We start from the raw sequence: 22,067 nt of genomic DNA, 5'->3' as shown, positions 1-22,067 counted from the left end.
CAGCCTTGTTTTGGGGGGAGGGGTAGCAAATGTGAGTGTGACCTTGGAATGAGTCACAGCGGCCCTGTCCTGCACCTGCTTCATGTCTCTCTCGCGTTTGTTATAATTACTGTAAATGTTTAAACAACGATACCGACTGAACCAGCCAAGCGATTTTAAAAATTTAAAAAGTAAAATTAATTAAAAATTATTGTCTTTAAAATGACTACCTGCAATTTTCATTTTTTATTTTGTAACACAATTATTTTACCATAATTTTTTTAACCAACAACTTAATTCAAATTTATTGTCAATGGCGTGAATTGTTATTTTATCCCGTTTACAAATCAGTTTTCAAAATGAAAATCGGATGAAAATTCCACCAATAAACACCAACACAAAATGACTCCATTTTGGTGCTGCGACGTGGTGGCAGAATTTGGAACTAAACCTGGGATGTTTAGCCTTAACTGTATATTGTGTACTTCAATGAGTGGGATTTGAGAAGAATGCCTCGCACGGGTCGGGTGGTGTATTTTATTCTGTCAGTCTTTTAGTAACCTTCGGTAGGAAATAACTAAAATCCATACGAAGTACAGTTGAGAAAATCATAAAAATTACAAAATTATTGAATACAAGTTAATGTAGTAATATTTAGAATGTTCGGAGAAACCTTGAGAACTTTGTCGTATGCCCAAATTCATTCGTTTTAATGAATATTTGAGATATTTGATATATTGAGAGATCGAGCCTCTAGAGAGATTTTTAGATTTCCATCGCCCATTTTGTAGAAGACTTAGCAGTATATGACAAAGGCCATTAAAATATAATCAAAGATTCAGCCTCACTGGTTTATCTACACCTTAATTGACTTAAGCGTACTCTTTGCAAAGTCATTCAGTGCAGGGGTGAGTTCAAGTCGTTCATTATTTTGTGAGTAATTTTCTTGTTATTTAAATTAAATAACTAACTATGACACTCGACCAATTCCGCATTACGAAATACAAAAAAATGTCCACAATGATGTTTGAATTGAAACAAAATGTTTTCCCTTTTAAACTCGGTAAAATATTTAATCCCGACCTAAAACTGTAGTATTGACTAACCCTACACCAATTATTGAATTGTCATCTTTGTTTCAAATCCTGATTTTTTTAAACTGGGTGAACAGGGTGTGTGATATTAACGTGGTTGTTTTCTTCTCATATTTTGTAATTATGTTTTGATCTGTAAGAATACTATTGTAAATTTGTGTTTTCCGTGAATAAATAAAAAAAAATAATGCAAGAGATGGTGGGTCACCATAGAGCCATGCAAACTATATAGTAGGAAATGGTCCGAAATGAAATCGATTGAAATCAATTGGTAAAGCTGTAAAGTGAGACAAATCATTTTACGTAAACCTCAGATTAACCTCGTGTTAAAGTGTGTTTTGCGTAATCATCGAGTGTGAACAAAATGTAAAAGCATGTCGGCCTTATTAGTCACTAACAAGATTACAAGATCGCACCACTCATCCTTCACTCATACTTGGGTTAAAATACGCACATATAGTGGTGTCCCCATCTTAAATTATTGATTGATTGATTGAAAACCAAAATCGGGAAGCGACAGAAATTTTCTTCTAATGCTTCACTCACACTCCTTAATTTGATAACTGCAATAGTATATTTCATTAATTTCAAAATATAAATAGCAAAGTGGCATTTTCCGGTGCAAGACAAAGCTGAACAGCAAATTTGGCTGGCGAGAGCTATTTTTGTACATGTGGAAGAGTGGAGGACGGGAATAATTAAGCAAGTGTCGGAAACTCACGACGCCAAAATGTTCACATAGATAATAAAAGAACACAATAAAATTAAAACTATTAAATTTTATATTAAATTAGCTTAAAAGATGAAAATACAAGCAAAAAAGATAGCAAACTTACATAGATCCAGTTCAAGGTTATGTTCATTGTATGGTTCGATCCCACGTTCCCATGGTGTGATCTTGCTGGTTCGCGAACTCGTTCGAATAAATGTAGGTTTACAAGTTTATACCAAATTTGATCAAAATGGGATCATTTTTGATCGAGTTATCGTGATAACTGACACATATAAATATATATGTGAATTTGAACGAATGGTGTTTTTGGCCTCTGGGGACCTCAAAACAAAAAAGTAAATCGGTCTCGGGTCCAGTCTTACTATGAGACTTACTAGGGTAATGGCTTATTCCCTATATGGGAAATTCGCTAAAACTGCATACATTTTAAATTAGCTAACTATGTAAAAATATGGAAAAGTTAACAACATTTTATAAATCTTTGAAACTGACGAAACCCTCAACAATATTATTAACGAAACAGAAATACCTGTATACCATATCGATATTTTTCATACACATATTGTAGGTCCATTCGTTTTTTGTTTGGTATGTTTTTTATCCCATTTAAATTTGTGATATAATTCAAATAAATTACCTTTTTATCAACATTTTATAAATAATTCCTTTTTTTCAGCTAGCTAGCTTTGATATTTAAGCATAAATGTACTGTATTTGTGTACTACAGTATACCATCCATGTCCATCCACTCAAACTTGTATCCCGCCAAAACGAGTGTAGGAGTTTTGCCAACGGGTATCAGGTAGAAAGGGTCCCCATCCATGAATTCCACATACTGCGGAGTTTTGCCAACGGTTGCGGGTTGCGCGAGAGGGGGAGGAGGAGAGAGAGAGATTACACGTGACCGTGAGGGTGGCTTCCGCTAGGGGTGGACAAACCAGGCAGGATGCTGACTGTGTTCAAAGTAATGGAGTTATGCACTTCTGACTGTGAAAGGATATGTATTGAATTTTTAACCTAACCTAACCTAACCTAACCTAATCTAACCTAACCTAACCTAACCCACTGCGACAAGCGCATAACTGCCAAGCGTAGACAACCCTGACAATCGCTCTCCTTCCCTCCGTCACACTTTTTCTCCCACCACCACCGTTGGCAAATCTCCGCACCAAGAGGTGGCCGAAGGCATCCCCGCCATCTACCTGACACCCGTTGGCAAAACTCCGGTTCCCCGCCAAAACACGTTGGGATTTAACAGCTGCTAGAAGTGGTAAAGACATTAATACACAGCGAAGGATAAAGCCTCTAATTTTATTCTGTTCCAGCTAAAATAAACCAATGAGAATTTTGTAAAAGTAAGTGGTACTTTTAAGTTCCTACAATCAATGGTAAGGGAAACTAACTGTTTCTACGGTTGTATTAATAACTCTATTGCGAGTCGTGTATGCGCAAAGCTAGTATCACATACTTCGGTCGGAAACCTCTGTTTGAATGAGTGGCCGGCTCTCCAGACTTCACTACATAGAGCGCCGGTATCTCTCATTAACGGTCTAAGGTATACCCAGAGGTTTGAACCATCCACGGGGAATATAAAGAATGTCCTTATTGCCTAACGGTCTACGTACAACAATTAAAACTGGTACATGGATTGCTTTTGAGAGCGCATTTCTAAATTGTTAATCTTTGTGCAGGTAAGGTTCTGTAACATCAACTGACATAATTTTATGCTGCTGAATGGAAACCGGGTACAGTCTGTTTAAGCACCGTCTAGGGCCGGACAATCTACTAGACCACCTAGGTCGGTGGACTAGGGTGTACAAGTGGGCGTCAATAACAGAAGTGTTTGTTATCAAATATAAAAATGTCTATAACAGATCTTTAAAAAATCTAATGTTAAATCTAACCCACTTATTATATGAGAATCGAGATTCTGTAATGCTCTGAAATTATGCAGTCTTCTCTCACTGTTGCTGTTGCTTGCTTCTTGCCACATATCGTGTCAAATCACAAACGTGCAAGAGGCTGCCTTAGTTTCAAGTTGACCCTGAACTAATTAAGGGCTCGTAAAAAGAAAAATATTTTGTTTTCTCGCATGTATAATTCGTGTAACCGCCAGACTAATCAATTAGCCTCCTTAGTTGGGGAAGGGCACTGAGTGAGAGACTTGCTCCGTGGGATTAAGTTCTTCGAATTTACTGTTTATTTCGTTTTTTAAATAAAGCGGTATAAAGAATTAATCAAAACCCCGAAAATATTGTCCCCTACCTTATAAAGACACTTATATTAATTTGGCTAAACGAACGTGTTATCATATAGGAATAGTTTAAAAATTGTAACTTGATTGTTTATCGTTAAATTGTGTTTCGTCGGGTAAAATGAAGCTTTCTGTTTGGAAATTAAAATACTCGCAGTAGTTATGTGTTTCAAAATTCAATATTTTAGATCCTAATCCCCAAAAAACTATAATTATAATGATTGGTGAACGAGCTGGTTTAGTGGTATCCCGCTAGATCACCAAAGCTTGAAGTGTTGGAGATGCGTCCCGGGGACCCTGATGGTGAGAAGTGTGCCTCTATTATATGTTGCATCACGGCACGACCCACTGAGTCTCTGTGGCCTTCTTGCTAGATTTCACCACTTATTCCCACTCTCATTGTCCCCGGATCAGAGACTTGTTGGGCAACTTCTTCTCCATACACTGACACATCTTCCTTTCTAATATCATTTCTTACATTTTAAACGTACTATTAATAAAACAAATTTTTTATTAAACCACTAGTTTCAACCCTGAAGTCGTCATAGTCATACATCCAATAATAATAAAATAAAATAAATAGATCGTATGTTGAATTAATATTAATAGTTTGAAAATTGGATTGTTTGTTGGATGTAGGCTAGTTGTTCTCCAGTTGATAATTCATTCTGTATATAAATCAAACTGTGAAACTGGACATTGTTTTCAACGCTATCATATTTGTAATACTTTTGTATTGGTGTATCGCCGTTTGCAATAAAAAAAAATACAGATTTTTGATGATTTGTATTTATGTTACATGTTACATGATATGTATGTTGTTGTGTTTATGTTAAGTACATATTTTTTCTTTTTTATTTACTTTTGGGGTTTTCCTAGTATCGGATTTCATATATTAATGTTCCAACACATTTTCTATGGAATTTTTTAATGTATATAGGCCTACAGAAGTTATATTTTGGGGATATTTCTTGTTGTTTTTGTCTACATAACAACTCATCTAGTTCATACTCTAGAATTCCTAAACTTTAATTTTAATGTCATGTTTTGATTAAATTTTCTGCAAAATTTTATTTTATTGTTGTTTTATTTTCTGATCTTAGAGTTTGCAAATGTTATTAAAATGTTTTTGCTTTTATACATTATATATCAAATATACATATATATTTCCAACTTGTAAAACCAACTTGTAAGCATCCATAGGATTATAACTGAAGTTAACAAAACAAGTCGGTCTATAAAATGTTTTAAGTTTCTTATCGATTGAAAAACCTTCAGACTCAGAGAACCATTGTTGTTATAGCCTATCTATTGGCATAGTTGGTCTCTTTTAGCACCATTTAGCTGGCAAGTAATTTGCCCTATAACCAAGATGCACATTGATTTACAATCATATGTTAGCGAATTTCCCATAGGGAATAAGCTACCGTAGGTCTCATGGTAAGACCTGGACCCGGGACCAATTTACTTTAAACACCATCCGTTAAAATTCATATAAATGTATTTATTTATTTATTTTTTGTAGTTCAGTTAACTTTTTAGGGCTACTTTTTCTATAAATATGTGAAATAATAAAAACCAGAGTAGGCCTACCTTGAAATTCATTTTTATTAAACTTATACATATTTCAGCACTAAGGCCATGATCACAATTATTTATTATATATACAGTATATATATATATGTGTGTGTGTCCCTTAGCACAATAACTCGAGCAAAATTGATCCGATTTTGATTAAATTTGGTACAAACATGTAAACCTACATTTATTTGAACGAGTTTGCGAACCAGCATGATTGGACCATTAGAATAGGGTTTTATGGTGTAAAAAATGGGTTTTTTAGTTTTTTACCCTCAAAACATAATAGTTCCCAATTTCTCTCTCTAGACCATTTTGAAGAGCTTAAAAAACAAATAATTTAGTATATTAAATGTTTTTGTAGGGTTATTGGTTAAGGAGAAAATTAAAAAAATTTAAATTTTAAAATTGCCATGTTATTCTTATGGAGAATAAGTAAACTGTTGTAGTTTTCTTGTTTATGGATATAATCAAACTTGGAAAATCTATTTATTTTATACCAAGCTATAATTGTTTTATTAAAAAAACACACTTTATTACCCTCCCTGTAGCAGCAAACCTTGGTACTTGACTCGTTAAATCTAATGTTATTTAAATAGATTTAATTTTAAATCAATTCAGGCAAATTAGAAATTCGATTAGTCTGCAGGTTTGCTGCCGCAGGGCAATTTTCCTTTTTTATTATTCTAAATGTTTGACTTCATTTCCAAACAAAATTCAATCATTTTATCTTTCTAATTTTATTTGAAAACAGAAAGCGTAAAGAATAATTATTAATTTTTCAGATTTGTTAATCAACATTTCCACAATAATGTAAGTTATGTGTTTTAAAAAATGTGTTGGATGTTATTTTTACAAACAAAAAATAATAATAAAAAAGTTAAATTGAAGCTGATGTAAATTGATTACTACTAAACACACAAACGTACAATCTTTTTAAATCCATATGTACACCATTTTATTGATAAAACTATATTCTATATTACACATATATTTTCACAAAAAAATTGATACAATTTTAAATTTTATTTTGTTTAGAAATTGGAAGAAACATTATTAAAAAAACACACACATTGCATTTTCTAATATTGAACTGAGGAATATTGTCCAGAAAGACTAACTACAACAACGAATATTTGCCATATTTATCACCGTAATTTTTTATAACCCAACTCAATACAGTTTTAGAGCAATTTCAACCTATGTTTAGGTATTATTTGAACTGTTGGTTGGTTTTTGGGTCAAGGGTACCCTAGGCTCTGGGTCATGGGACCTGTTTGGAGTTTCTTCTCTTGCTGACCTTATTCCACCTCTGCAATACATTCCTACCATTCTAGAACTGAATGAAATGCATGTGTTTATATAGATAACCACCCTCCCCCCTCCCCTCTGGGCACATAACTGTCAACTTATATAAACTGTAACATGTGTTTGTCATCTATCATTACTAACATCAATAGCATTGAGACAATATTTTCAATGCATACTATAGAACTTTCAATTTAAATAATTGACATACAACTCAATTCTTAATTCAGATTGTTCATCTTACAGACTGTTTTTACTATTGAATGTAACATGATCTAAAGGGAACTTTGTTTACTGTTGCGCCTATGCTTACAGGATAGTAATGATCTTTACTTTTCTTTTACCAACTCCAAGTTTTTAGAATCTGTACGGATTATAAAATATTTCTTTTTTAATGTTTATTCCTTCATTTTAACTAAAAATTCATAAACCTAATGTTTATGATTATCAGGTACATAATTTAAATTATACCTTTGTTTGAGTTGCTACAAACACTCTTACTATTTTGAGCTCTTGTTTTCTTTCTCTACAAATGTATACTTTCATGTTTTATCCTTAAACTCTACTTAATTCAGTATGCTTCAAAATGTATGTAAATGTTTTCTGAATGCAACCTTTTTACATCACAACAAATCTTGACAAACTCCACTAAACATGACCTGAACAAGAGCCATATAAGAGTAAAAATATATCTACGAGTATAATAGCTGCTGTGTAGTGCAGCTCTTTATTTTTTGCATTTCTGATGTTTTCAGATATCACAAAAAAAAATTAAGTTCAATAATGTTAATGTATAAATTTTACACAGCATTTATAAAAACACTCATGTTTCAGCAATTATGCAGTGTAACCAAATACTACTTACATTATTGATTTTTATGTATATCAATCTATAGTAAAAGAGGAATTTATCTTTAAATCCATACCCATTACATTGCCTCAATGAGTATAAAATGGTTGTTTTGATTAAGTTTAGAATGTCAGCAAAATAAAAGTGTGAAGTACATAGAAACATGTTTCATGTTACAGATGAGGAGTGGAATGCAGAGGCTAACAAGGATTCACTGTTCCTGGTCCAGGGTGGAGGTGAGATGTCTCTGCCTCGTGCCAGACGCCTCAACAGCAGCAACAGTGGTCGCGGTCAGAACCACACTGGCGAACAAGTCATTCATCCAGACCTTGTCAAGTTAAAGAAACACTATGGTGCAGAGTTCAATTCTCAAACAGATTCCCACCCGTCCAGTGGCCAGCGAAGGAGGAGGAATGCAGAAGAGCGTCAAAGATCCCCTTCACCGACTGATGCTGGATCCACAATAGGATCTCCAACTCCACGAGATAGATTCAACGATGCAAAAGAAAAATTTCTATCTCTTGAGAGAGAAAAACAAGAAGAGAGAGAACGACAAGAGAAAGCGATTATGAATGAACGAAGGAGGAATACTCAGTCCATCGAACCTCCTATTCTTCCAGCAATGATGCCTGTTGAACGATCAAGACCCACTCGAAGCTGGTCGAGAAGTAAAGACTCTGAGGACGAATTAGAAGATTTATCACAACGAGGATACTCAAATAATATCGATAATTATAAGTACCATAACAACAGAGATTTTGTTCCGGCTCTCAGAAGGGAACCCTCCTATATTAGGAGTCAGTCTCATGGCAGCATTCCAGACTCAGAGGAATATCCACAAAGGCAACAAGGAAAACACCGAGGAGCACCATTTGCTCATAGAGAAGATAGACATCTCAGTCCTCCCAGAGGTAACTTAGATAACCATGGCTATAACATGCCAGAAGAAATAAATAAACCATCCCATATGAATCGTAGGTACACTAGTCCTAGAAGAGAACCGAGTCCTGAAATTAAGCAAAGAAAAGAACGGTGCACTAGTCCTGTGATGAATAGTTCAAGACCTCCTCCTAGGAAGTTTACCGAGGATAGTCCAGTTGAAGATAGAAATTCAAGATTTGTTGGGAAAATTCCAAGAGGTCACTTAAGTATAAATCAAGTGCCATTAGCTGAAAGCAATAATTCAATACCTTTAGAACGATACAGAAGTCCTACGAGGGTTAATCCTCCTCCTAGACCTTCGATGAGGCATCAGAGATATCCAACAACCACCAGTGAGGAGGAAGAGGACCGCAGGGATTATAGACACATGATGCACCCAGAGGCGATGAACTTCCCACCAAGAGCCATGCAGTATGACAAGAAGCGAAGATCTATGTACGAATCAATCGAAGATGAAAGACGAAGGAACTCCAATGAGCTTGCCAAAGAGTTCAAGCGAAGATCTTATCAAGACCACGGACCAAATATAGAATCAAATAGTTTAGGATACCAAGAGTTAGACGAACGTGAGAGGTATCCTGGATTAGATAGAGAAACTGCAAGACCACATCAGCCAGAAGAAGTACCGACATTGTCACCGAGGTATCGGCACAGTTATGCTGAACCCTTTCACCAATACCAACAACCTATGCAGCCACATCATGAAATGCTCCATCGCACTAACAGCTCATTATCCTCTGGTAGGGTGGGAATGGCTGCCATTCATCCATACTGAGTCTTCACCAATGTGTGTGTGCTGAGTAATATAAAATGCTTGATTTCATTATTCAAGCAGCAAGTCTCTTAACTATAAGTAAAATGCTCTGTATATTCAAGTATGTTATTAATTATGGCTGGATCCCTATAATCAGTCCTCAAACAATTAGATATTACAGATTATTACTGTCAGTTTATAAGCTTCCCACTCACAATTTGTGATAATCTATTACTCAACAAGTAAGATATTCATTATTGTTGCTAAAAATTGCTAAACAGTAAAATCATAATTCCTTGTGATGCACAAAACACTACATGAACTATATGAGTGTTTATGAAAGTAATTAACAGCCTTCTAATTACTCCGTTGTACTATTTCATGGCTCACTGTTTCCACAACTAACTACTGTAGACATAATATCTCAAAATGTTTAGGGTAACATTATGCATGTACTTACTACCTCTTTTGTAAGGATATTTAACTGTTTTGTACTACTTTGAAACAATTATCTGTGAATAGCATTCAATTTGTAAATTGTATTAAATGTTTACCATGTATCATAGATCTATTATAAATTTTATTTATTTATCATGTAATAATTTGTACTATTAGTACCAGTACTGATACTGAAATTAACACCATTAATACTGTGTTATAACTTTTTAATTAACTGAGGCTGAGTGATGTCATAGAAAGCTTAACTCACTGATTTTTCAGGAAATTAGTGTAGACAGTCCAAACCGATTGAATTATCATGCCAATAAACAGAATATTTCTTTAGTCTATATTTTCTCTAAAATTATTCCCCTTACCACGATTATAAATCAAAATTACATCGTAGCAATCAGTGGAAAAAATGTATTGAAATATTTCTTCATTTGCACTTAATAACATCATAACAGTTAATTTATAACTAAAAATATGCTTTACCTTCGTCAATGCCAAGATTTCGAAGTCTGACGATGGCATTGTAATGCCGAAACGGCGGTAACCAACGTAGTTACACCGTTATTTGAGCTGCATTGACGAAGGTAAAACCTATTTTAAGTTATTATACAGCTCAGGGCTAAAACATAGATTTTAGTTCATGTATATTCAGATCAATATTTTCCGCTACCATACTGCAAATGATTGCATAACGTACTTTTCTCGGAAGCAGTGGATTTTACTCTACTGGTTTTGCAATGGTGTTTATTATGTATTTGCTTACTATATGCTTTGTTTCAAGTGATAAATCGGGCATATTGGTGCTAGTTTAGAGGAAGGTCTCAAGTGCATTTCCACTCGCAATCTATTCTGTGAAACTTCTATAAAGTCAAGTCAAAGCAGATTGTGAGGGGGGGGATTTTTTGTCTAAACTTGACAGGGCCAACATTTCTATAAACCATTCATTTAGAACTCTGAGAAATTTACTAAACCAGTCCTGCTTAATGCAAAAACCTGCATTTCAAGTAGTTAAAGGAAATAGTACCTAGGAAACAAACAAGAATGAAGCCTGGAATGCAAACAGTCTCTATAGTGTGATTCTTGACTCCACGAGAGGAATTGAGCGGTCGGCTGGGCTGTTGAACTAGCTTAGATCAAGTTAAGAGAATTGGGTGACACCTATGGAGTATGGATAACCTTAATTTGGCTTGTAGCAGGGCCAGCAGGGGGAGCGAGCTGGCGGAGTGGCTAGAGCGCGGGACTTCAGTCCCTGACGTCCCGAGTTTGATCCCCGCCAAGTCACCAATGGATTTTATCTAAGTGATAATGCCGCAAACCCTGGGTCTAGCCTGAAGTAATGTGAAAAACAATCCCAGGCTCGTGCCTAGCGTCTTAGGAAAAAAAAATATATCTTTGCAGATGCAGCCATTTTGCCAAGGTGGAAGTGGTAATGTATGTTTATAGGCAGGCTCAGATGATATGTTTTTTATGAGTACAAAAGCTGAACTGTGACTTCTCACAGAGCTTTAAAACAAAAATAGAGAAGATATTTTGAAGCCTTAAATAATCCATTGCAGGAAAGAATAAGGATACAGAGAGCGCATATATAAGAAACATTTTCAGTTTCTACCTATATACTACCTATATACTTTTACGTGTATAGTATATTTCAAGTGGTTTTTGTAAAAAAAATATATAAGCCTTTAGTTTATCACAAGAAAAATTGTTCAGTTCCATCTATGGGAATAGTGTAAATGGCACTTTAAGCTTTTTTTTCATTGACACAGTCTATCCAGAAATTCTGGTCAATGACGTCGCAGCAGGTATTAAAGGAATGCATGTAAACAAGATATCAAAACAGCTACAATCATTTAAACTTACTTAAGAACTAATTAGTTTTTAGCAATAATGCCTAAATTATGGTATAGAAGGGGTAGTACAATCCCTTCTATACCATAATTTAGGCAATATTGCTAAAAACTAATTAGTTCTTAAGTAATGTAGGCTGCATATTTTACAGTTTTACTACAGTACCACTGATTCAGTCTTTTTATTGGGTAGTTACTAACTAGGTGTACAATGCAGCTGACTGCTTGCAATATTGAGCGGAGTAACCATATTAGTCATAGTCAAGAATCTTTATTCATAGTATACATGGTTGTACATGAATAGTGTCAAATAAATTAAAACTAATGCTTAAAACTATGATAAAGCCATTTTTAATTCATCTAAGGCCAGGCGCACACAGGCGATTCTGAGTCTAGCAACAGTTGCCCAACTAATTGTGGGACAGTTGCGCAACCCACTCGGAGACTCTGAAATCTAGCAACAGTTGAGCTGGAATGCGCACACAGGCAACTTTTTAGTCGTGAATCTAAAATCTGAAGACGTAAATTGGACATTAACAGCGTTTTAGCGTTAACAGTACCAAATGGATTTCAATGATACAACCGTAGTATGTGCTTTGTTGTTGAAGTTGTGATGTTTGATTTTATCCTCTTGTGTTAGGTTATCCCAAACTTAAGTAACTGCCAAGGAAACTTCATCCCACAACTTCTTCTTCAAATTAATATCCAAATAGTCTTTCAATGACTTTAAATATAAAGGCAGCCTCTTCTTAACTTCATCAATTAAGTCTTTGACGTCCTCATCACAGACATTCATATTTGAGTAATTTTCTAAAAACTTTACACAACAAAAATAGAGCAAACACTAGTTACAGTATTGGTCACGAGTAGCTGAATTCCTCGGGTGAGACTGAGCGACACAGCGACAATTTAGTCGCATGTGTGCGCGTCTACACTTGTTTCAATGGATACCAAGCCTGGAGCGACAGTCCCGTGACAATTGAATCGCAGAGCTGTCTCTGGCTAATTGGGTCCGAGAACATCGGTTGCAACAGTTGTGTGACGGTCCCTAGACTGTTCCTTGGTGTGCGCACTCCAATATAAAACAATGGTGAACATTTTAGTCGGGCAACTGTTGCTAGACTCAAAATCGCCTGTGTGCGCCTGGCCTAAAGAGTATAAGGATGGTTCCATTAAATATTCCTTGAGAGGGTTTTTTTAAAAATTGTTGGGTTTTTGTTCTGTTTTGATTTAATGTGTTTTATTTAATTTGTTTTAATTCTCTGTGGGAGTCTTGATGATAGGACTGAATAGTAACATCTGCCTCTGTTTCACGCTGAAAGTCAACAATGTTTGAAGAAAATTTTTCCAGATGAACTTTATCTCGCACACATCCGATTGGTGAGCATATTAGATGGTGAAACCCTCTTCTTTCAAAATCTTTTTTCAGTTGGTGAAAGGCGGTGTCATAGTCCCAGTTGTTAGGTTTGCCATAATAATGGTTCTTAGTTATAAGGCTGTATAGATTGAGGCCCCTTGGGTGTTTTGTAGGGCTAAGTGGTGACTAAGGCATTGGGAAGGACTTGGTTTGCCAAAATAGTTCTTGAAAACAACTGCCACACCTGCAGACATATGGCGGGAATCGCAGAAGTCAGCAGAGATGCTATTTGCAAAAGCCACGGTCCGATCACTCATATTTACTTTTATTATCTTTGCCATGTGCCTGTCCGTTACAGAGATGCTAGGTTTGTCCAGATGATTTTGTTTATCCATATCTGCCTGATAGTTTATTATTTTTTTAAATTTTCTTAGTGATAAGGCTAACCAGTACATTTTCCCCTGCATTGTTGAAATGGAGGCCATGATTGGTGAGGTCATCAAGGTCCACCACATGTACCGATTCCAGTCGAGCTCCTAATTCTCTCATATAGTGGTTAGCCATAACTATATCATTATGCATCGGATGTGTGTTTGATAGGTCATGTCTGTGAGGTATAGAGGTTATTATAACTGGTTTAGTTAGACTTTTTTTAATTTTTCTTCTAAGGAGGAAAATATTCTGAATAGATCATGCCGTAGAGTGTCATTTGTTCCTTCAATGATGGTAATTGTTTCTTCTTTACAATGCAATGCAGTTTCAGCGACCTGTATAAGCCCTGCGTTTGGCATAACTGATCCTACCAACGACCCAAAATTTTTCAGGGTTACCTTATTAAATCTTAGGACCAATATTTCTTCCTTGGCTATTTGAATACACGGACATTTTTGTTTTACTATTGTCTTGATGTTGATGATTTAGCAATTGAGGTTTTAATTCAGGTGAGTTATTCGGTGTTGTTATGTTGGGGTTCCTCTTATTTTTTTAGCGAATTTCCCATATAGGGAATATTTAGCGAATTGCCCATATAGGGAATATTTAGCGAATTTCCCATATAGGGAATATTTAGCGAATTTCTCATATAGGGAATATTTAGCGAATTTCCCATATAGGGAATAAGCTATTACCGTAGTACTCATGGTAAGACCTGGACCCGGGACCGAATTAATTTTTTGTTTTGAGGTCCCTAGAGGCCAAAAACACCATCCGTTCAAATTCATATACATGTGTCCGTTAGCGTGATCTGTTCAAGTGCTGTTAGAGATAATGAAGTTTAGCTCATTCTGGAGTCTGTTAGCTAGATATCCGAACTAACAATCCAATAATTTTGATAAATGTAACCACAAATTAATTTATTGTTCCCAATGGGCTCGGGTTCACATAAATGGAAAGTCTACTTGCAGTATCCAAAGTCACATCTTGTTCACGTCAATGCGATGTGTACTTGTTCAGTTCTTTTACCTATTTTTTCTTTAGCCTTTTTAAAACTAACTAAAACAGATGATGATTTAAAATAATTCATTATATTGTACAAATAAACATTCCATTCTGGTTCTTCTTGTTAACATGGCTTACTCATTTTTCTCTCTTAATTTTTCATTAATACTCCCAAACACTCCACATTATTAAGTAAAAAGCTACATAAAATCACTGCTTCCTGAAATTGGTTCAAGCACGGATTCTTAAGTTTAACTAAATTTGAACTTTCAAAATTTGATGGAGATCTAACTAATTGGACATCATTCATTAATTTATATGACTCCACTATCCACACCAATGACTCTTTGTCTAGTGTAATAAAATTTCAATACCTTTTGAGTGTATTGGACAAAGAGCCACTAAATTTGATTCGAAGTCTCCAAATTACTGGACCCAATTATGCAGTAGCATACAATTTGTTAAGAGAAAGATACCACAATGACAGGCGTCTACAACTTTTACATTTAAATCAACTACTTAACATTTCTAGTTCAAACATCACTGGTGTATGAGATTTTGTCAATCGTTTCAATGAAAACACTCAAGCTTTATCAGCATTGAACTATAATGACCAAGAGTCTAACTTGTTGTTGTCCTTAGTCCTATTAAGAAAGTTGGATCTTAATCTTCAACTTAGAAAAAAAATAGAAATTCAAATTAGAATCAATTTGTAAAAAATTTGATAGGTACATCAGATCATTCATTGCCTACTTTAAAACAGATAATTACTTTCCTTAATAATGAATGCACTTATTTTGAGGCTATGCTGTCCCAAAACATGACCAGTAGTGAACAACAAAAGACACCCAAATATTCCTTGAACACTAACAAAAGGTTCCCACTTCAGAGAACTACTAAAGTGAATGTGGCCAAACCTTTGTTTAGTACTCAAAAAGACAGTCGGCCAACACCAAATACATGTTTTTTTTTTTTTAATCAACATAGTCATAATATCTACTCGTGCTCAAAATTCCTTGCCTTGTCCCCACATGAAAGGTACCAGTTGGTTAAACAATCTCAAAAATGTTTTTCATGTCTTGGACTACATGCATCAAAATTTTGTCAATCTAAGTCATCGTGTAAAAAGTGTGGAAATCACAAGCACCACACACTGTTGCATTTTGACCATGTCAAAAGTAAACAAGTTTCACTTAGTTCTAACCAGTTAAACAATCACATTGATGATCAAGAATTGTCTAAGATGACACCAAACATATCCGATTCTCTAGTGTCACCACATCAGAGTATGCAAACAAATCTCAAAGAAAATAATACTGTCTTACTTGGAACATTGTTAGTAAAAATCAGTTCCTCTTCTGGTGAGCCACATGTGTTTCGAGCTCTTCTTGACTCTGGCAGTATGTGTAATTTAATAACCGCACATGCAGCTAGGATCTTGAGTCCAATATCCAACTATCAGGAATCAATCAACATATATGTAACAACCAACAGAGGACAGATTTTAATTGATCTCCAAACTATGTCTGGTAAAATGGTAGTTGAAGCTCAACCTGCTCTCGTCCTTGAAAAGTTGACAGTTGATGTTCCTCCTTCATCCATTTCATCTAAAGTCACTCAACTCACTCAACAGTATAACCTGGCTGATCCTTCCTTTCACATACCGAATCGTATTGATCTCATCATTGGAAATGCAATTCTCCCTCAACTTCTCACTCAAAACCAATTTTCACTTGGTCCTAACTTACCTACTGCTTTAGGAACTCACTTCGGTTTTGTACTTATGGGCACCACTCCTTGCTCCCTCACAAACCCGTTGATTACCAATAACATACCTACCACTTCACTCAATGTTTGTTTACTGTCAAAAAGTGACATTGATTGGCATGCTTCCTTACAAAGCTTTTGGGTGCAAGAAGAACCCCCTACATCACCCAGTCTAACCCATGAAGAGGCACTGTGTGATCAACACTTCGTGATGAAAACGGACGTTTCATTGTTCGTTTGCCTTTCAAAGACTCCTCAGATCATTTTCTAGGTGATTCCCAGCCAGCTGCTGAAACACGTTTATATGCTATGGAACGGAAGTTTCGTTCAAATGATCAGTTTTCACAACTCTATCATGACTTAATGAATGAATACCAAACATGTCAAAACTAACAGATGATGATCATATTCAATCACAACCCCATTACTATCTTCCACATCATGGTATCTTAAAGGAGAGTAGTAGTACCACCAAACTACGAACAGTTTTTTATGCCAGTTGTAAGTCCAGTTCGGGTTAATCACTCAATGACATTCTTCTGACTGGTCCTAAGCTACAGAACAACATTTGTGACTTACTCATCCAATTTCGACGTCACAATATTATATTTTGTTGTCACATTCGCCAAATGTACCACCAGATAACTATACACCCTGATGATCGAAACTTTCAGTTAATTCTCTGGCATCAAGATCAACAACACTCAATTGATACTTTCAAATTGAATACCGTTACACATGGCGTGAACAGTTCTCCTTACTTAGTCATTCGGACACTTCTTCAGCTAGCCATTGATGAGGGACATCAGTATCCTATTGCTGCACTAGCTTTGCAAAACCATAGGTATGTTGACGACATTATCACGGGGGCAGAAACTACAGAAAAAGCGCCCACTCTTCAATCTCAACTCATTGAACTATTGAAATTCGGATGTTTTGAATTGAGGAAATGGGTTTCAAACTCTCAAGAACTATTGACTTCTATTCCTCAATCGCATGTTATATTATAAGATTATTATGAAATATTATAAGATCACGGATTTTCAAATGCATAATTTGTTTCAAACTACGTCCAAGACCAATGACACCCCTCATGGGAGACTTACCTCCATGCCGCATAACTCCAGCAAAACCATTTTCGTCAACAGGAATCGACTACGGTGGACCGTTCAAACTGAAGATCACAAACCTAAGATTTATCAAACAAATCAATGTGTATGTTTGTATTTTTATTTGCATGGTAACCAAAGCAGTGCACATTGAAGTAGTGCATGATTTGTCTACTCCTGCGTTCATCTCTGCATTGGTCAGATTTATTTCCCGACGTGGACGTTGTAATCAAATTTACTCTGACTGAAAATAATTAAGAACCTCAAATCTAAAGAATCTCAAAATTCTATAACTAAGTTTTGCATCGAACATGGTTTAAATTTTAATTTTAATCCTCCTGCTTCACCTCATCATGGTGGGTTATGGGAGTCAGCGATAAAAAGTGCTAAATACCATATCTACAGAGTAATTGGTTCTTCAGTCCTTACTTATCCGGAGTTTACTACGCTCACAACTAGAGTTGAAGCCATGTTAAATTCAAGACCATTATGTCCACTCTCTGCCTACCCCTCAGATTTATCAGCACTTACTCCTGGGCATTTTCTAACTGGTGAACCTCTAGTATCAATACCGGAAGATGATATCTCAACTGTACCAGTAAATCGTTTGAAGCATTGGCAGCTGAGTCAATCATTCTTTCAGAACATATGGAAAAGATGGAGAAAAGAGTACTTTCGCACACTGCAACAGCGAACAAAGTGGACAAAGTCAACAAAAAACTTGAAAATTTGTGATATGGTCATAATCCAATCTTCAATGCCAGCACTGCAGTGGCCCCTCGCAAGAGTACTTGCAGTACCCAAAGTAAATGCTGAATATGATTCACGTAAATGGGATGTCTACTTGCAGTATCCAAAGTTAATGGTATGAAACTCGGGAATAACGATTTCACAAACATTTGGTATTTGAACTATTTTGAACATCACTAGTCTAAAGCTAAAACCATGTGTATGACACACGACAAATGTGACACACGGTGTGTGTGACGTTAATCACGTTGAATTGAATCTAGTGCAGAATTGCGAATCTATAGTTTGGGAACCGCCGTAATAGTATAGCCTATTATTACGTTACTAGTCCACAAAATAGGTGTTTACCGGACGAGTAGGCATTACTATACGAGTACGGTAAACACATTTTGGACGAGTGTCATGCAATAATTTTTGCCATACTACCACTATTTCTTTACGCCATACTTTAAACTAACCTAACAATAAAATAACCCTACCACAGAAACCTCCAGCCTAAACGTATTTTTATTTGCCTGATTAGATTTTCACTTAAATGTTTCCTTAAATATGTGAGCTTTATTCCCTATTTAATTTTTTTTTTATTAATTTCTACCCCATATTAAACCTTGTTCTCATAGCGCGATCATGCTGGTTCGCGAACTCGTTCGAATAAACGTACAATCCAAGTAGGTACACAAGTTTGTACCAAATTTTATCGAAATTAGATGATATATTTACTCGAGTTATTGTGCTAACGGACACATATATGAATAGAATATGTATGTATTTAAACGGAAGGTGTTTTTGGACTCTGGGGACATCAAAATCTAAAAGTAAATCGATTCCACGTCAGGTCTTATCACTCATAGCCAATTATAATCAGCTGGTGTACATTAAATAGTATATTACGTTGTTAGTACGGAAAATAGGTGTTTACTAGATGAGTGGGACCTATGGTTGTTCCCGGGCAAGACGAAGTCGAGTATGGGATTATCATAAGAGTACAGTAAACACATTTTGACAAGTGACGAACAATATTTATCGCCATACTTCCATACTACTCTTAACCATCCAAACAATAAAAAAACTGTACAAATCCGTAAAATATTCCCACCAACCAAAGGACTTAACAACCACTAGTCATAACTTTTAATAGTATATTACGTTACTAGTCCTGAAAATAAGTGTTTACCGGACAAGTGTGGTCGTTCCCGTGCGAGACGAAGTCGAGTACGGGATTACCATACGAGTCCAGTACACACATTTTGGACGAGTTACGTACGATAGTTTACGCCATACTACTTAAAGTACAAATCCTTATATATTTCCACCAACTAAAGGACTAAAAATCACTAGTCATGAGAGGTTATGTTTTTGTTTATAACCACTAATTGCCAAGAAAATACAGTATAATCAGCTGATTGGTGTCCGGTAAAACTCATTGCAGAACAGTATTACGCAATGAAACCCCATTTGAATAAGCTGGCGGCAAACAGCTGTTTTCTGGACTAAATCCTTGCGTGGAAAGTTCATCAAAATAATGTAGTGTGGCGTAAAAGAGGTTATGTTATTGTTTACTTATTCTTATTGTCAATTATAATCAGCTGGTTTCCGGTAAAAACTCATTACAGTCAGTATTACGTAATGAAACCCATGCACTTGATTAAGCAGGCGGCAATCAGGTGTTTTCCGGAAAAATTTAATGCGTGAAAAGTCTATTAAAAAAGTGTAGCATGGCGAAATAGTATATTACGTTCTAGTCCTGAAAATAAGTGTTTGCCGGACGAGTGTGGTGGTCGGATTACCATACGAGTCCGGTAAACACATTTAAATAATAATAAATAATAAATAATCGATCTTTATTGTCATTTGGTAATATAAACATTACAATAGACAAAGTCAACATGTTTTGTTACATATGTTATATAAAATATTAAATAGGCTACAGAAAATGTTAAAATAAAGTTAAAAGAATCTTAAAAGGATAAAGCATCAGTAATAATTAAAAAACTTTGAAATTAACAGGGAAAAGACCATAACAAGAACAAAGAATCATCAAGACTGCTTGGCGTCACATTTAAGAGTTGAAAAATCTACATTCTGCAAAAACTCCTCGACTGAATAAATAGCACGACTTGTAAGCCAATCTGATAGTTTTGACCTATACAAATTAATACTTTCCTGATTTCTAAAATATATTGGAAGTTTATTAAATAGTTTTATTTGCAAATATTTATAACTTTTGATAAATTTTGTTAGCCTGGCTTGAGGAATATATAAATCTTTTGATTGTCTGGTGATATAACCATGGATTGAGTTGCAAGGAACAAATTTATTTAGATTCTCTTTAACGGAAACTAAATTGTTAAAAATGAACATATTAGGGAGTGTCATGATTCTATTTTCAGCAAAAAATGCCTTGCAACTACTGGAATTTCAAACATAATTCTGAGAGCCTTCTTTTGCCATGTAAAGACCCGGTACATGGCCGGGGGTTTTGGACGAGTGACGTACGATAGTTTACACCATACTACTAAATCTGTACAAATCCTTATACTGTATATTACCACCAACTAAAGGACTAAAAATCACTAGTCATAACCTCTAAGAGAGATTATGTTTTTGTTTATAACTACAGTACTCATTGTTGCAAAAATACAGTATAATCAGCTGATTGGTGTCCGGTAAAACTCATTACAGTACAGTAGTACGCAATGAAACCCCATTTGATTAAGCTGGTGGCAAACAGCTGTTTTCTGGACTAAATCCTTGCGTGGGAAGTTCATCAAAATAGTGTAGAGTGGCGTAAAATCCATTACAGTACAGTGGGTACAGTAGTACGTAATGAAATCCCATTTGATTAGCAGGTGACAAACAGATGTCTTCCTGACTAGTGTATCGATAAAAGTAAAAAAAAAAACTTAGATTTGAAAAGTTCGTACATATTGGGAGTAAAATTGCCATAGTGTAACATTAATGGAGCATGGGAGCGTTTGCTAATTGAAGGCAAAAATTGCAGTCTTGGATGTGGAGTGTAACTGTTATGGGCGTTGGCATGCCCCAAAACCCCGCATATCCCTTAAGGTGTTAAAGAACCTCAGGCCTAACCATGGATATGACTTTAGTATGAAACAATCACATCGGCAATGTGAGTAGTAAGCTTTCTCAGGTATTGTTATCTGATGCTCAAGCTCCGCAATTTATCACTATGAGCAATACCGAAAAGGCCTACCTGCTGATCATGCCATGTGAGCTATAGGCCTATATATAGCCTATATTAATGTGGGGTCATGCTATGGATGTTGACAACATTCAAGTGTTCTAGAAACGTCCTTTCAGGATTAAGTTATTTTCTTTTGGTGACCGCATTGCCCCCTTAAACCCATCTTTGCTAGGCTAGTGAATTTAATAGTCGCTAGCACTACATCCTGGTATGTTCACTGATTCATGACAACTAACTTTTGCTAAGTTTCAGCTCTCTTCAGCTTTTAATCACCACCAAACCCAAACACGATTAATATTGGATGTGCAACTTTTTTCCCCTAGGACGCTAGGCACGCGCCCGGATTTGTTTTTCACATTACTTCAGGCTAGACCTAGGGGTTACGGCATTATCACTTAGATAAAATCCATTGGTGATTTGGCGGGATTCGAACCCGGGACCCCAGCGGGAACCAGAGTCCCGCCAGAGAACAGCTCGCACCCCATGTAAGTAGGTACCTAGTAGTTATTATAAGAACAATACCTTATCTGTGGTTATACCATTCAATGTCAGAACCAGAACACTCTAACTACAATGAATATCAGGGAAATTAAGATAAAGTTGAAAGTTTAAGTTCAAAGCAGTTTTCTTTACCTCCCCTTCTTACTTCTTTT

The 22,067-nt window shown here is 35.7% G+C and overlaps 2 protein-coding genes across 2 annotated transcripts in view; both read left to right on the top strand.

The window, feature by feature from the left end:
- LOC128998552 (uncharacterized) overlaps window positions 1–10,280 on the top strand; it is a 39,878-nt gene extending 29,598 nt beyond the window's left edge. The window contains exon 2 of the mRNA XM_054424739.1: window positions 7,976–10,280. Within this exon, the coding sequence (XP_054280714.1) occupies window positions 7,976–9,513 (1,538 nt within the window). The 3' untranslated portion in view covers window positions 9,514–10,280. The remainder of the gene's footprint in view (window positions 1–7,975) is intronic.
- Window positions 10,281–15,826: 5,546 nt separating this feature from the next.
- LOC128998945 (uncharacterized) lies at window positions 15,827–16,621 on the top strand. The gene has a single exon (XM_054425301.1). It carries the CDS (start codon window positions 15,827–15,829, stop codon window positions 16,619–16,621), a length of 795 nt encoding a protein of 264 aa, XP_054281276.1.
- Window positions 16,622–22,067: the final 5,446 nt, after the last annotated feature.

The sequence above is a fragment of the Macrosteles quadrilineatus genome, unplaced genomic scaffold (genome assembly GCF_028750875.1).
Source record: "Macrosteles quadrilineatus isolate MER2022 unplaced genomic scaffold, UCM_ALF_1.0 Scaffold_7__1_contigs__length_78375512, whole genome shotgun sequence".
NCBI lineage: Eukaryota > Metazoa > Arthropoda > Insecta > Hemiptera > Cicadellidae > Macrosteles > Macrosteles quadrilineatus.
Note: the sequence above shows the minus strand (reverse complement) of the source record. Positions and strands in the feature narration are given on the sequence as shown.

What these genes read in the sequence shown, in the direction of transcription:
- LOC128998945 (XM_054425301.1), top strand. Translation starts at nt 15,827, where the DNA reads ATGACACCAAACATATCCGATTCTCTAGTGTCACCACATCAGAGTATG.